Source organism: Octopus bimaculoides, chromosome 10, assembly GCF_001194135.2.
Source record: "Octopus bimaculoides isolate UCB-OBI-ISO-001 chromosome 10, ASM119413v2, whole genome shotgun sequence".
In the NCBI taxonomy this organism is placed as follows: domain Eukaryota; kingdom Metazoa; phylum Mollusca; class Cephalopoda; order Octopoda; family Octopodidae; genus Octopus; species Octopus bimaculoides.
The window spans coordinates 32,552,746-32,566,855 of record NC_068990.1 but is presented as its reverse complement, the minus strand read 5'-3'; the positions used below and the strand labels follow the sequence as shown (position 1 = coordinate 32,566,855).

Genomic DNA, 14,110 nt, shown 5'->3' with positions numbered 1-14,110 from the left:
CTTAAAATGTAATTTATAACCTACATTACATTACATCCTTGTACAGCGTTCTTTACAACTCTGGATTTTTTTTACTCTACTGTATTCATGCACACATAAAGACACAAGTACATATATATAGACACATACACACACATTATACATACGTATATACATATATCATCATCATCGTCATAATTTTAACATCCACATTTCCATATTTACATGAGTCATGTGGAATTTGTTAATATAGGTTTCTTATGGCCAGACCCTTTCCTATTATCAACACTCACCTGTTTTTGAGTAAAAGTAATTTTTGCCCTTGGCTGGACATGTATTCATCTGTTTAGCAAGACCCTGCCCCTGTCCCTCTATCCTGTCCCATACTTTCATATCCCTCAATGTTGCTGATCTCACAAGTGTTGGTGCTTTGATAAAAAAGCACCCAGTACATTCTGTAAAGTGATTGGCATTAGGAAGGACATCCAGCCAGAGAAATTATCCCAAAGCAGACACTGGAGTTTGGTGTAGCCCTTAAGCTTGTCAGTTCATGTTGAACCATCCAACCCATGCTGGCATGGAAAAAAAGAATGCTAAATAATGATGGTGATGGTTATGATACACACACATACATGCACACAAGCATACACATGCACACACAACAAATAGTGAAAGGAACAAGTCTGTTACCAGTGTTCACTGAAAATGTAATCATTAAATTCCTTTCACCTCTTATCATTTTTTCAGGACTCTTGGAAGTTGCCTTGATGAAAAAGCCTTATGTTACACTTTGGAAGTATCATTCTTCAGCTACATGAATCTATCAACTGGAACAGCACAACCTTATACAGAACAAGGATGTATCCTTTGGTATGGCCTACTATTATTATTTCAGGACAAGATTCTGTAGAGTGGCAAAGAAAATGCCTTGTACATATTTAGTTAAGTCTCTTTTTATATTCTGAGTTCAATTTCTGACAAAGTTAACTTTGACTTTTATCCTTATAAGAGATCAACAAACTAAGTATAAATGAAATACTACAAAGTTAATTTAATCAACTGTTCCCACCCTCTAAAGTTTGTAGCTTTCTGAAAATATTCACCCTTTTGCTGTAGAAATCAGAAATATCCACTCAAAATTTCATTACCCTAAACTACAGAAAGCAGCTTTATAAGTCAGTCTATTTTTTGTTCAGAATGTCATGTTTGAAACTATTTTTTGTTGAGATAATACAAGTTTATTAAGGCAACGTGACTCGCAGAAAATACCAATTCTATTTTCAGTAGATATTTAATATCATTACTAGAATAACCATAAAATTTAATTTTGCAGTTAAAGGGTTAAAGATTATCACTGCTGCCACTATCATCATCATCACCATCATTGAGGAGTGAATATCAGAAACAGCAGAAGGCCAGACCAAATGACTTTTAGTTACATTCTTTTATAATCTGATTTCAAATCCAGCTGAGGTGGACTTAGTCTACTTAAACTATGTTAGAAATGTTTTTAAAAATATGACAGAGTGGCTATAAAGTAAATCTAACAGAAGTTGAATGCCACTTTTATCTATGTGAGGTTGTAAAAATACATGTCAATAAAATGAGAGCTTTCTACATGGTTCTTCAATCTGTTAGAAATAACAGCCAAGTCTATTTCAGATCCTAACCTATTGTCATGAACAAGGATGGGGCACACTGGAAAATGTAGTCCAAGATACACTAAGTCTCTGAAAATAAGACTGAGTGGTCCATTGCTAACAAAACTGAGTGATCATTGCTAGAATGTCTTTGACTATAGAGGTCTTTTGATCAAAGATGACCAGTGACTAAACAACAACCACCTATTTTGTGCAATTTTCATTATAATTATAATTATCATTGTATTCATCATTATTGTTATTATAATAATGACAGATTGACAGAACCATTACAGTAAATGAGCAAAAATGCCTTGTGGCTCTTTACATTCTGAGTTCAAATCACACCAAGCCCAACTTTAGTTTTCATCTTCCCGGGGGTTGATAAATTAAGTACCAGTAAAGTATTGGAGATGATGGTATTTTAAACCCCTCTCCTCAAATTCAAATCCTACCAAAATCAATTTCACTTTTCCTCTTCAAGTCAAAAATTATGTACCAGTAATGTGCTAGGATGATTTTTATATACTGTAACTCTCCTCTGCAAATCTGTAATATTGTGCAGGGATACGGAATCAATAGAGCATTGGATAAAATGACTTTTAGTACCTTATGGTCTTTTACATTCTGAGTTCAAATCCCGCCACAGCTAAATTTACCGTTTAATCTTCTGGGGTCAATGAAATAAAGTAATAGTGAAATACTGGAGTCAGTGGTAGTCTAGACACTCTCCCTCAAATTTCAGACCTTATATGCCAATGTTATAAACATTATCACAATAATGCTTTCTATTATTGACTCAAGGTCTGAAATCATGGGACAGGAGGCTAGTCAACTACACTGACCCTAGTACTTAACTAGTACTTATTTTCATCAACTGCAGGAGAGAGAGAGAGAGAGAGAGTGTGTGTGTGTGTGTGTGTGTGTGTGTGTGTGTGTGTGTGTGTGTGTGTGTCTTTTATTTTCCATTCTTATCTTACTGTGTTCTCTTTCCTCATCTCCTCTGTCTTATCCTTCTGCTCAACTAGAAATATTAGTTCCTTCTACTTTCCCTCTCTAGTTCAACTTCCCTCCCTCTTTTTTTACCTCCTACTCCAGACTGCCAACCCTCACACATCTCCTCACATTACTCCCTCACTCCCCCACATTACATGCTTACTCATTTACTTTAACCTGCAGCCAAAGTAACATATCTCACCTCCCTCTCTCCCTCTCTATATATATATATAGCTATCAGTCTATCTTTTCAATCCTTACCCTCATACAAAAGAAAAGGATCTATTTTCTTCAATCCTTCTCACAAATTACTAAACTTACCAAATTCTCAAGGTTAATTATTACCAACATGCTCCAGCATTGCTGCTTTCCTTAGATTCAAGATTTTATTCCATACTATCTCTCACCATATTATGCTATCAGATCACACTTACTGAGCCCACACTATTTCCAACTCTACAATCATATCACACTTATTTTATAGAATGATGTCTAGATTTTATCTATTATGTTCCCTTTTCTTATAATATCAGTGTAAATATAAGCTTCTTGAGTGGAAGCATATGTCAATGTACACATCTGCTGTTAGAAGAACATATATTCTATATTGCTATCCATAGAAAATTCAAACTTACATTCGTAGGCATGAAATGTACAAACATCTGCCACACTGCCAGCCATGAAATGTACACACAACTGCCACACTGCCAACCATGAAATGTGTACACAGCTGCAGCACTGCCAGCCATGAAATGTACACACAGCTACTACACTGCCAACCATGAAATGTGTACACAGCTGCAACACTGCCAGCCATGAAATGTACACATAGCTGTTGCACTGCCAGTCATGAAGTGTACACACAGTTGCTGCACTGCTTGCCAGGAAATGTATACACAGCTGTTATACTGCCAACTATGAAATATACACACAGATGCTGCACTGCCAGCCATGAAATATACACACAATCGCTGTATTGCCAGCCATGAAATGCACACACAGCTGCTACACTGCCAGCCATGAAATGTAATTACAGCTGCTGCACTGCTTGCCATAGAATATACATAGAGCTGTTGCTTTGCTCACTATGAAATGTACACACACTTATAGCTACATTTCTAGTGATGAAATTGGTACTCAAATGCAGTGCTATCCATGAAATATACACACAGCTGCATTAGTAGCCATGAAATATTCACACATTTACAGCACTAGACAAGATATGTACACACGGCTATATTGTTAGCAATAAAATGTAGATACAGCTACATTGCTAGTCCTAACATTTTCAGATAGCCACATTGCTGTTCATGAAATTTGCATATAGCAGTATCACTGTTCTTGAAATATATGCATATGGATATATTGCTTCTATAAAAATTTACAACTAGTTGTATTTCTTTCAGTAAGGGTTTAGATATATACATATAAATGTCTAAACTATTTCCTCCACAATAGTGATGTGTGAGTTACTGGCCTGCACAGTGGTGCTATAAATATTTACTGGATGAAATTTATTGATTTGTAAATTTCAAGTATCAGAGATTAACAGATCAATAAACAGAATTTGTAAAACAGCAAAAATAGAAATTTATTCCTGGGAGGAATTATTTACTTTTCTTCTTGACACAAAGTCCCCCAAAATAGCATCAGCTCAGCTCTAACCAAAGAAATTATCAACTGAATATCCCTAAATCACAAAATATTTAAAGAACTAACATTTTAGGTGGTAGCAGTAGAGTGATAAATAATAAAAAAAATAAATAAATAAATAACATTGAACATCCCATCCTGAATAGCAAATAATTCACAATAATTCATAGAAACAGCATCACTGCATTGATAACTTAAAAAAAGTTAGCAATGTCAATATAACAAAATATTCACACTTCCTTCAATTTAAGGAAAATATATTATTTACAGTAACAGAAACCATTTATTATATACAAAGCAATTTATCAATCAGCTATAGAAAATTAAATTAACACATACAAAAAAGAAACATTATTGCTATTCATAAATTAACAATAAATAGCACAAAAATAGATGCAGGAATGTTGTAACTAATAAATCATTTGTGTGTCCACAAATTTTAATTATATATTCAGGCTAAGACCAATCATTCTCATATCACCTGATGCCTATTCCCCGCATTTAGGCAAACTGAGGTAATGGAGAATTAAGTGTTCTCTTCAGAAGCACAACAAAATGTCCCTGGCTGATCTGAACTCCCGACTAGGGACTATTTACTCAATAATCTTGCCTTTAATATTGTGTATGTGAGTGAGTGTGTGTGTGTATGTGTGCATAGCCATTTGGTCACATGCAGAAGTGTATATATACATATACAGAAACATACATATATATTTATAAATTCCATCCTAGAATTACTGTTATTATTATGTATATAAGACAGCAAGCTGGCAGAATTGTTAGCACACCAGGCAAAATGCTTAGTGGTATTTCATCTTGTCACTACATTCTGAGTTCAAATTCTGCCGAGGTCAACCTTACCTTTCATCCTTCCGGGATCAATAAATAAAGTACTAGTTTCACACTGGAGTCAATGTAATAGACACATCCCCTCCCCCAAAATGGCTGCCCTTGTGGCAAAATTTGAAACCATTATTATATATATATATATGTAAGTGTATATATCATCATCATCATCGCTTAATGTCCACTTTCCATGTTGGCATGGGTTGGACAGTTTGACTGAGGACTGGCAAGCCAGGAGGCTGCACCAGGCTCCAATCTGATCTGGCAAGGTTTCTACAGCTGGATACCCTTCCTAATGCCAACCACTCCGAGAGTATAGTAGGTGCTTTTTATGTGCCACTGGCACAGGGGCAAATCAGGAGGCACTGACATTAACCATGCTTTTTATGTGCCACCGGCATGGAAGCCAGTCGGGCAGCACTGGCATTGATGTCTCTGTATGTACATATACAGACACACACATATATATTTATATATAATATCTAGGCTTGTTTATACATCATATGTTAATCTAATGTGTTAAAAATCAATTAATGTTTGCTAAATTACAATGTGTAATGCAGAACAATATTCATAGATTGTAGCATAGATAAATGAATACTAAGAAAATATTTGATTAATTTCAAGCTTGTGTTAAATGAGAAAATGCAATGCAATATAATAAAACTTATTCCATCTGTTGGTAGTGATCAGGCAGGTTAATTAGCAGGTGGTACATTTACCTACAGTGCTGAATTCATCTTTACCTGCATGTGGAAGAGGCAGGGGCTTTTTCACCCTGATTTGCTTAGTATACACTATAGAAAGACAGAATTTTCAGCATTACCTTAACAACAACCTCAACAACATTATGTTTTAAGATAGCTACTACCCATCATAATCAAGAGTGAAACATTCAAAGGAAACATTCAAAGGAAACATTTCACTGTTTAAAGCTTATACAACCCATTTTTTTGAGCAAAATTTATAAATCATTCATCATCATCATCGTTTAACGTCCGCTTTCCATGCTAGCATGGGTTGGACGATTTGACTGAGGACTGGTGAACCAGATGGCTGCACCAGGCTCCAATCTGATCTGGCAGAGTTTCTACAGCTGGATGCCCTTCCTAACGCCAACCACTCTGAGAGTGTAGTGGGTGCTTTTATGTACCACCGGCACAAGGGCCAGCCAGGCGGAACTGGCAATGGCCATGCTCAAATGGTGTTTTTACATGCCACCTGCACAGGAGCCAGTCCAGCGGCACTGGCAACGACCTTGCTTGAATGTTTTTTCACGTGCCACCGGCAAAAGTGCCAGTAAGGCAATGCTGGTAACGATCACGTTCAAATGGTGCTATTTACGTGCCACCAGCATGGAAGTCAGACAGCTGCTCTGGCAATGATCACGCTCGGACGGTGCTGTTAGCACTCCACTGCCATGGGTGCCAGTCATTGAATTTGGTTCAATTTCGATTTTGATTTCACTTGCCCCAACAGGTCTTTGTAAGCAGAGTTTAGTGTTCAATGAAGGAAAGGTACGCATAAGTAGGCTGCCTACACCCCTAGCAAAGGCTATGGGTTATGGTCTCACTTGGCTTGCCGGGTCTTCTCAGGCACAGCATATTTCCAAAGGTCTCACTCACTACTCATTGCCTCAGTGAGGCAATGATTGCCTATGTTAAATTAGTTTAGTTGCGATACTGCACTTGGTGAGCACTAGGCATAACAACTACTTAAAAAGGGAGGCCACAAAAAGATTAAAAAAAACAAAAGGTTAAGAACCACAACTCTAGAACATGAGTTCAGTTCATAGTAAGCTCAACTTTACCTTTCCTTATTCCAGGGTTAATACACTATACATCAGGCATGTAAGCAAGTCAGAACATTTCAGTGCATCTCAGAAAATTAGAATATTATGCATAAGTTGCTAAGTCAGAATATCAAAACTTCAACTGAATCATATTAGGCTGACTAAATATAAATTAATCTAAATTAATAGTTCCCAATATTTAATATAAGATAATGTTTATGGTTTCCATTCAGTGACTGTTCAAAATCCAATCTCAAAATATTAGAAAGTAATAATTGAACATCCAAATCATATCATTAAAATAGAGTTAAAAGATGATATATATGTCAGAACTTGATTGAATTTCCTTTGGCTTCAATGACTGCCTGAATATGTTTGCTTCACAGAGGAAACCAATCTATGACACTGCTTATATTATGGAAGCCTAGGTGTCTTGATAGCCATCTTTGATTCTATCTGACTACTGTTAAGCAAGCTGGCCATCCTATCAACTATACCCCACAGATTCTGTATGGGGGTGCAGTCCAGGTGAGTTACATGGCCAAGGAAATGTGTTGATGTGATAAACAGTAAACTCAGCAGTGGTTTTTTTTTATACTAGTTACCAAATCCTGCTGGAACATACATTCTGCACCATCTAAAAGCCTGTCAACTGAACGAAGCATCTCATGATAGACTATTTCTCTTGACAGACTCTTACATTGATTGTAACTCAAATGGAGATACAGAGTTTAGAGGAAAGAGGAAAGGGCACAAAATACCAAATAAGCTTAGTATCAAATTCTCACTTCAGTTCTATCTGATCATTGTTAAGCAAGCTGGCCATCCTATCAACTATACCCCACAGATTCTGTATGGGGGCGCAGTCCAGGTGAGTTACAGAGTTTAGAGGAAGAGGTACAGTATACCAAATAAGCTTAGTATCAAATTCTCACTTCAAATTCCCAGTCAGTGATGATTTTAGATGGCAAATTATATGCAGATGTTTGACTACAATGTTTCCCTTGGGTCACATTCCCAGCAGTGGCCTGCTGAGAGAATTTGAAGCACTTCATGTTTTCTTCCGCTGACAGGCGTTTTCGTGATGTGGAATTATTGTTACAGCAGGATTTTGTACCCACACACAATGTAAAAACAACCACTGTCTGGTTTGCTGATCATCACATCAACGAACTCCTTTGACTAGGTAACTTATCTGAACTGAACCCCATGCAGAATCTGTGGGGTATAACTAAAGAGAAGATGACTAAGTTGTGTAACTGCAATCAGACAGAGTTAAAATCTGTTATTGAAACTACTTGGGTTTCCACCATACTTAAGCAGTTTCACAGGTTAGCTTTCCTTCTGCCATGGGATATTCAGTCAGTCATTAAAGCCTATGGAGTGCCAAAAAAGTTCTGATAGTCCATACATCATCATGATCATCATTTAACATCTGCTTTCCATGCTGGCATGAATTGGACAGTTTGACCAGAGCTGGTTAGCCAGAGAGCTGCACCAAGGGCCAGACTGGTTTAGCATGGTTTCTACGGTTGGATGCCCTCCCTAACACCAATCACTTCACAGAGTGTTCTGGGTGATTTTATGTGGCACCACATGAATATTTTGACATGGCATCAGGATGAATGCTTTTTACATAGCACCAGCACAGGACTCTTGCAGGTGAATCCTCTTTAACAGTTCTGCTGTAGAGTAACAGGTCTTCTTGAGTACAGCAAGGTGTTAGGTATCTCGGTCCTTCATCATCTCATCTGAAAAGTTCAGCATCCTGAGGTCATTTTCAGTACTTCATCCCATGTCTTCTTGGGTCTCCCTCTTCCACATGTTCTGTCTAAAGATCAGCACTTCTTTATGGAGCTGTCAGCATCCATCCACATCAGGGTCAACAAATTAAGTATCAGTTGCATACTGGGGTCAATCTAATCGACTGCCCCACCCTCCCCAAAAATTTCGGGTCTTGTGCCAAGGGTAGCAAAGACTATAAACAAACCTTAGATATTTAGTATCAACTATATTGTAGCATGTCATTTTCTAGTTAACAACAAAGAGTAGATAGTACAAAAGAATGGAAGGTGGAGAAGGGTGTGGGGCAAACAACACATCTAAGTAGTAGACATTTCCTTCTAATTACTTATCTCATTGTCAAGAGATATTTCTTAATCACCTGTTGCAAACAGTTTCATAATAGTTCTAACAGAAGAGAATTACTCAAATTATTTCACATTGATGTATTTCCCGCTAAAAGGTTTTGGCATTTTTTAGCAGGAAGATGGCATCAGACAATATTAACAGAACGATAATAACTTGGGAACAAGATTTAGCTATTTTTAAAATTCCTAACAATAGAGCTTTTTTTATTGTATTATTTTTTTTTTCTTTTTCCTAATTTAAAAATCATTGGCTTTCTCTCCATTGCCTCCGGTCTTGTAGTAGTCAAAGAGGACAGGGGATGGGGGCGAACTGAGTGAAATAAACTGATTTAGAATAATAAAAATCACATTCACAATATTTTTCTTTATTATAATTTTTATTGGTTTAAGGGAAGAATTTTTTTGGTTTTTCACTGGTTCTTATTTTTGTGAGTTTTTAACCATTATTTTTATATATAATCTTATGTAATGGAAATGTCTTCCTAGATGATAAAATTGGTAAATTTGAATATTAGCACACAGATTGATACACATACACTCATTTGTACACATCCATATAAACATACTTGCATACAAAGAATTATTCAAACAGCCAGGTATTTATTTAAAAAGAATAAGTAACAATTATACACACATCTTCACAAAGAACTTGGAATATTTTTATACATACATTTACACAGAAGTCTTGTGCAGAGACATATTTACACATTTATCAAAAGTATGTGGGTGACAGGGAAGTGGATATCCCACTTTAATCTCATGGTACACAATATCCATTAAACCTAAACTACTTCATCATATCCAGAGGCAAGACAGTTCCACTCTCTTTACGCCTAATTCAAGAATATATTTAACAGACTTTCTAGAAGAATTAATCTGTAATATGTTAGTGTTACAATTTGTTTCTTGCCTGTTTGAATGACATCACATGAACAGACCAACAATAACAACAACAGCAACATGAAGCTGTGCTGCCAACTGCAAACAACAATATTTCTAACCTCACTTCATAGTGAAGTGAGATTACTTCAAACATAAAATAGACAAAAATAACATACACAATAACTTTCACACTTCAAGATAGATTTACTAAAATATAAATATATATTAATCAGACACTGAACAATCACTGAAGAAAACATTAAGACAAAATAAAGATATCCTGAAACCAAACAATACACAAGTTTTATTGTGAATGATTTTTGTCAGTTTGGGCCCAAAATGTCTGCCATAAACTGGAATCAATTATGAAACCATCGTAAACAAAGCTGCTTTAATTATAACATGCATCACATGTTCATGCATCCCTTGCCAAAACAACATGCTACTTTGTAGTCACTCAGCCTCCTAATAGTAGCAGCTAAATCTCCAAGTTTCATATTACTATCCTTACATAAAGGCAAGATATTATAATAGTCCTAAAAAGACAAGATGATCATAGATAGAAAGTCTTTCACTATTGGTCTGTTCAGTCAGGGTTGATAAGTTCAATTTCAGATTGTAGTCTCTTTAAACAATCCTCTCTTTAAACAAACCTCTCTTTAAACAAACCTCTCTTTAAACAATCATTAGACATACAGCTCTTAGTTTATCAAACAACAAACAGTCCAGATACAATTACACTGTGAATTTGAAACAAGAGACACTATTTTAATGAACTTTTTGTTTACAAAGATCATGCAACGTTGCAACAAGCCTGGACATGCTTTTGCACTTGACTACAAGCATAGGACACTACATGTTTATAGTCAGCAAACACACATGCATATATTTATATGCACATACATCTATACACATACATATTTATACACAAACACATATATCATCATCATCATAATCATCATTTAACATCCGTTTTCCATGCTTGCACGGGATGGATGGTTTGACTGGAAACTGGTAAGCTGGGGAGCTGCACTAGGTTCCAATCTGATCTGGCATGGTTTCTACAGCTGGATGCCCTTCCTAATGCCAACCACTCCCAGAGTGTTAGGAAGGGCATCCAACTGTAGAAACCATGCCAAATCAGACTGGAACCCAGTGCAGATTTGAGAGAGAGAGAGAGAGAGAGAGAGAGAGACATGTTTCTTCAGTTTCCATCTACAAAGTTCTATAGTAAAAAATCCCGACTGACAACATTCACACAGTGAGACTGAACCTCCAACCATTTGGTTCTGAAGCAAATTTTTTAATCGCACAGCCTTGCCTGCATCAACGAATATTTAACACACAATCTTTGAGATGTTAGATTTAACTTTCGTATATGGTTTCATTATTCAATGACTTTTCCTTGATAACCAAACCATATTTCAGTTAAATTTGAACCCAATTAACATACACAAGCACATAAAATTTTGCTTGATTCACATCCTTAACTTGACTATAAAGATATGAAACTGGGTCGCAACTTGGCAAGGACATTCCTCGATTATTACAAACTCTCTGGACACATCACAGATAAGCCTTGCCCGAACCTTCTCCTCCTCCCTAAAGCAGCTTCAAATCCTAGCTTTGTCAACCGAGAGAGGGAAAAAGATAAGGAAAAGCTGGTTGAGAATCACAGTGAAGCCTGGTTGTTTGATGATCAGTAAGTTGAGATTAATTATGTATCATGTCTATAACTTGTATACTTTGATTTTATCTTCCATTATAATCTTGTAGTGCAGTAGGATGTTTTCTGAATGTGTGGATTCAAAGTGACAGAAAAGTGATTCAAACACAGAGCCAGAGACTGAGATGGTGAATGGTAATTACAGAATTTTGTGGGATTTCTCCTTAAAGACTGACCATTCTATTGAAGCAAAGAGACCAGATATGATCTTAAAAAACAAAAACAAAAAAAAAATGTTGAAGATCATAGATTTTACAATATCATATGATTGTAGAGTGGATATCAAAGAAATTGAGATATATCAAGACCATGCCAGAGAGATGAAAAGATTGTGGATGACAAAGATAAAAAAATTTTTCTATGGTAATTAGTGCACTTGGCACAACACCAAAACTGTTGCCTAGGAGACTGCAAGATATTAGGAATGAAATGTGCATTGTCCACTTGCAAAAAAATGCCATTCTGTGCTCTGCAAATATCCTAAGAAATATTCTTGAGATCTATGGTATGGAGATGTTGTTATCAAAACTCAAGACAACATGCCTGCTAACTAAAGCAGTTTGTAATAGATTTATAATAATAATTAGAATGTCCATGCCATCAATAATGATAGTGGGTGTTTTAACTAAACTTAGCAATAATTACATTTTCGCTTGTATATATGGATAATTGATTTTTCTAATTGGAAGTATCATTGAAAAATGTACATGATAAAAGCTGTTTTAACAAGAGTATGAAGATGTAAATAAAAATGCCAAAATAACACATAAAAAAGAAAACTATATCCATCACTCCCCAACTATTAATACAGATTTGATTACTTTTAGTATGTACTTTATATCATAGTCAATGATTTAATTGTTATTCTACATTATGTTATTTTCTACTATAAATGCTCTACCTTGTTTCACAAAAGTTGTACATGTATGTGTTCAAAACATCCAAAATATATACTCTTTTACTCTCTTAATTGTTTCAGTCATTTGACTGCGGCCATGCTGGAGCACCGCCTTTAGTAAAGCAAATCGACCCCAGGACTTATTCTTTGTAAGCCTGATACTTATTCTACCAGTCTCTTTTGCCGAACCGCTATGTTACAGGGATGTAAACACACCAGCATCAGTTGTCAAGCGATGTTAGGGGGGACAAACACACACACATATATATATATACATATATGACGGGCTTCTTTCAGTTTCCACCGACCAAATCCACTCACAAGGCTTTGGTCGGCCCAAGGCTATAGTAGAAGACACTTGTCCAAAGTGCTACGCAGTGGGACTGAACCCAGAACCATGTGGTTGGTAAGCAAATTCCTTACCACACAGCCACTCCTGCGCCTATAAATATATGCATATTTACACATAGGTACATGATCTTACAAGCAAGTTACATACATTTTCAAAGGGTTTTCAGAAGGTGGCTGTTTTAGTTTATGTAAAAGCTGCACATTTACAACATATTTGCACATTTTGTGCAAAAGCTACAAATATACATAATAAACATTGTTATTCACATTCACTGCAAAAGTTTCTGAACTATATTTCTTGTATAGACATGAAAAGGCACCAACACACTTTGGCCTTCTGAATTTTCAGTCTGCAATTTCAAATTATTTGTTTTTTTGTTCTGCTTAAAGAAAGAAATATATGCATGCAGCATATTAAGTAAATAGGCTAAAGTTGAACGCATGATACTTCTCAGTAAATTGAATCTAAAAGGTAATAGTGGAAAAAGGTGGAACATATGAAGTAGAATAATTAATAGTGGAATGAGTGTAAATACAAATACACATAGCATATTAAATATACAATGATGATACATGGCATATTATATGTGTGTGTGTGTGTGTGTGTGTGTATATATATATATATATATATTTATGTATATGTATTGATTAGATTTGCCAATGAGAAAAAGGAGAAAATTAATTTGATCATCAGAATTTATGACCATTAAAACATTACTGGAACATTATGAAACAAAGACGACAGTAAAATGAACTTTTGAATACTAAGAATAAATAAAATGACTCCAGGCTATGTTGGATAATTTAGAAAGCAAATCATATAAAGTGAAACAACTTCAACTGTTTGAAATTGTAATGTCACTCACAAATAAATATCATCATCATCATCATCGTTTAACGTCCGCTTTCCATGCTAGCATGGGTTGGACGATTTGACTGAGGACTGGTGCAACCGGATGGCTACACCAGGCTCCAATCTAATTTAGCAGAGTTTCTACAGCTGGATGCCCTTCCTAACGCCAACCACTCAGAAAGTGTAGTGGGTGCTTTTACGTGTCACCCGCACGAAAACGGCCACGCTCGAAATGGTGTCTTTTGTGTGCCACCCGCACAAGAGCCAGTCCAGGGGCACTGGCAACGATCTCGCTCGAAAACCCTACAAGGCCAGTCAGGCGGTACTGGCAACGGTCACGCTCA

General features: G+C 36.1%; 1 protein-coding gene across 1 annotated transcript in view; it reads left to right on the top strand.

The window, feature by feature from the left end:
* Positions 1-667: 667 nt before the first annotated feature.
* Positions 668-14,110, top strand: part of LOC106874537 (cytosolic carboxypeptidase 6-like) — a 53,215-nt gene continuing 39,772 nt past the window's right edge. Inside the window, exons 1-2 of the mRNA XM_014922304.2 lie at positions 668-839; positions 11,442-11,640. Of these exons, the coding sequence (XP_014777790.2) occupies positions 794-839; positions 11,442-11,640 (245 nt within the window). The 5' untranslated portion in view covers positions 668-793. The remainder of the gene's footprint in view (positions 840-11,441; positions 11,641-14,110) is intronic.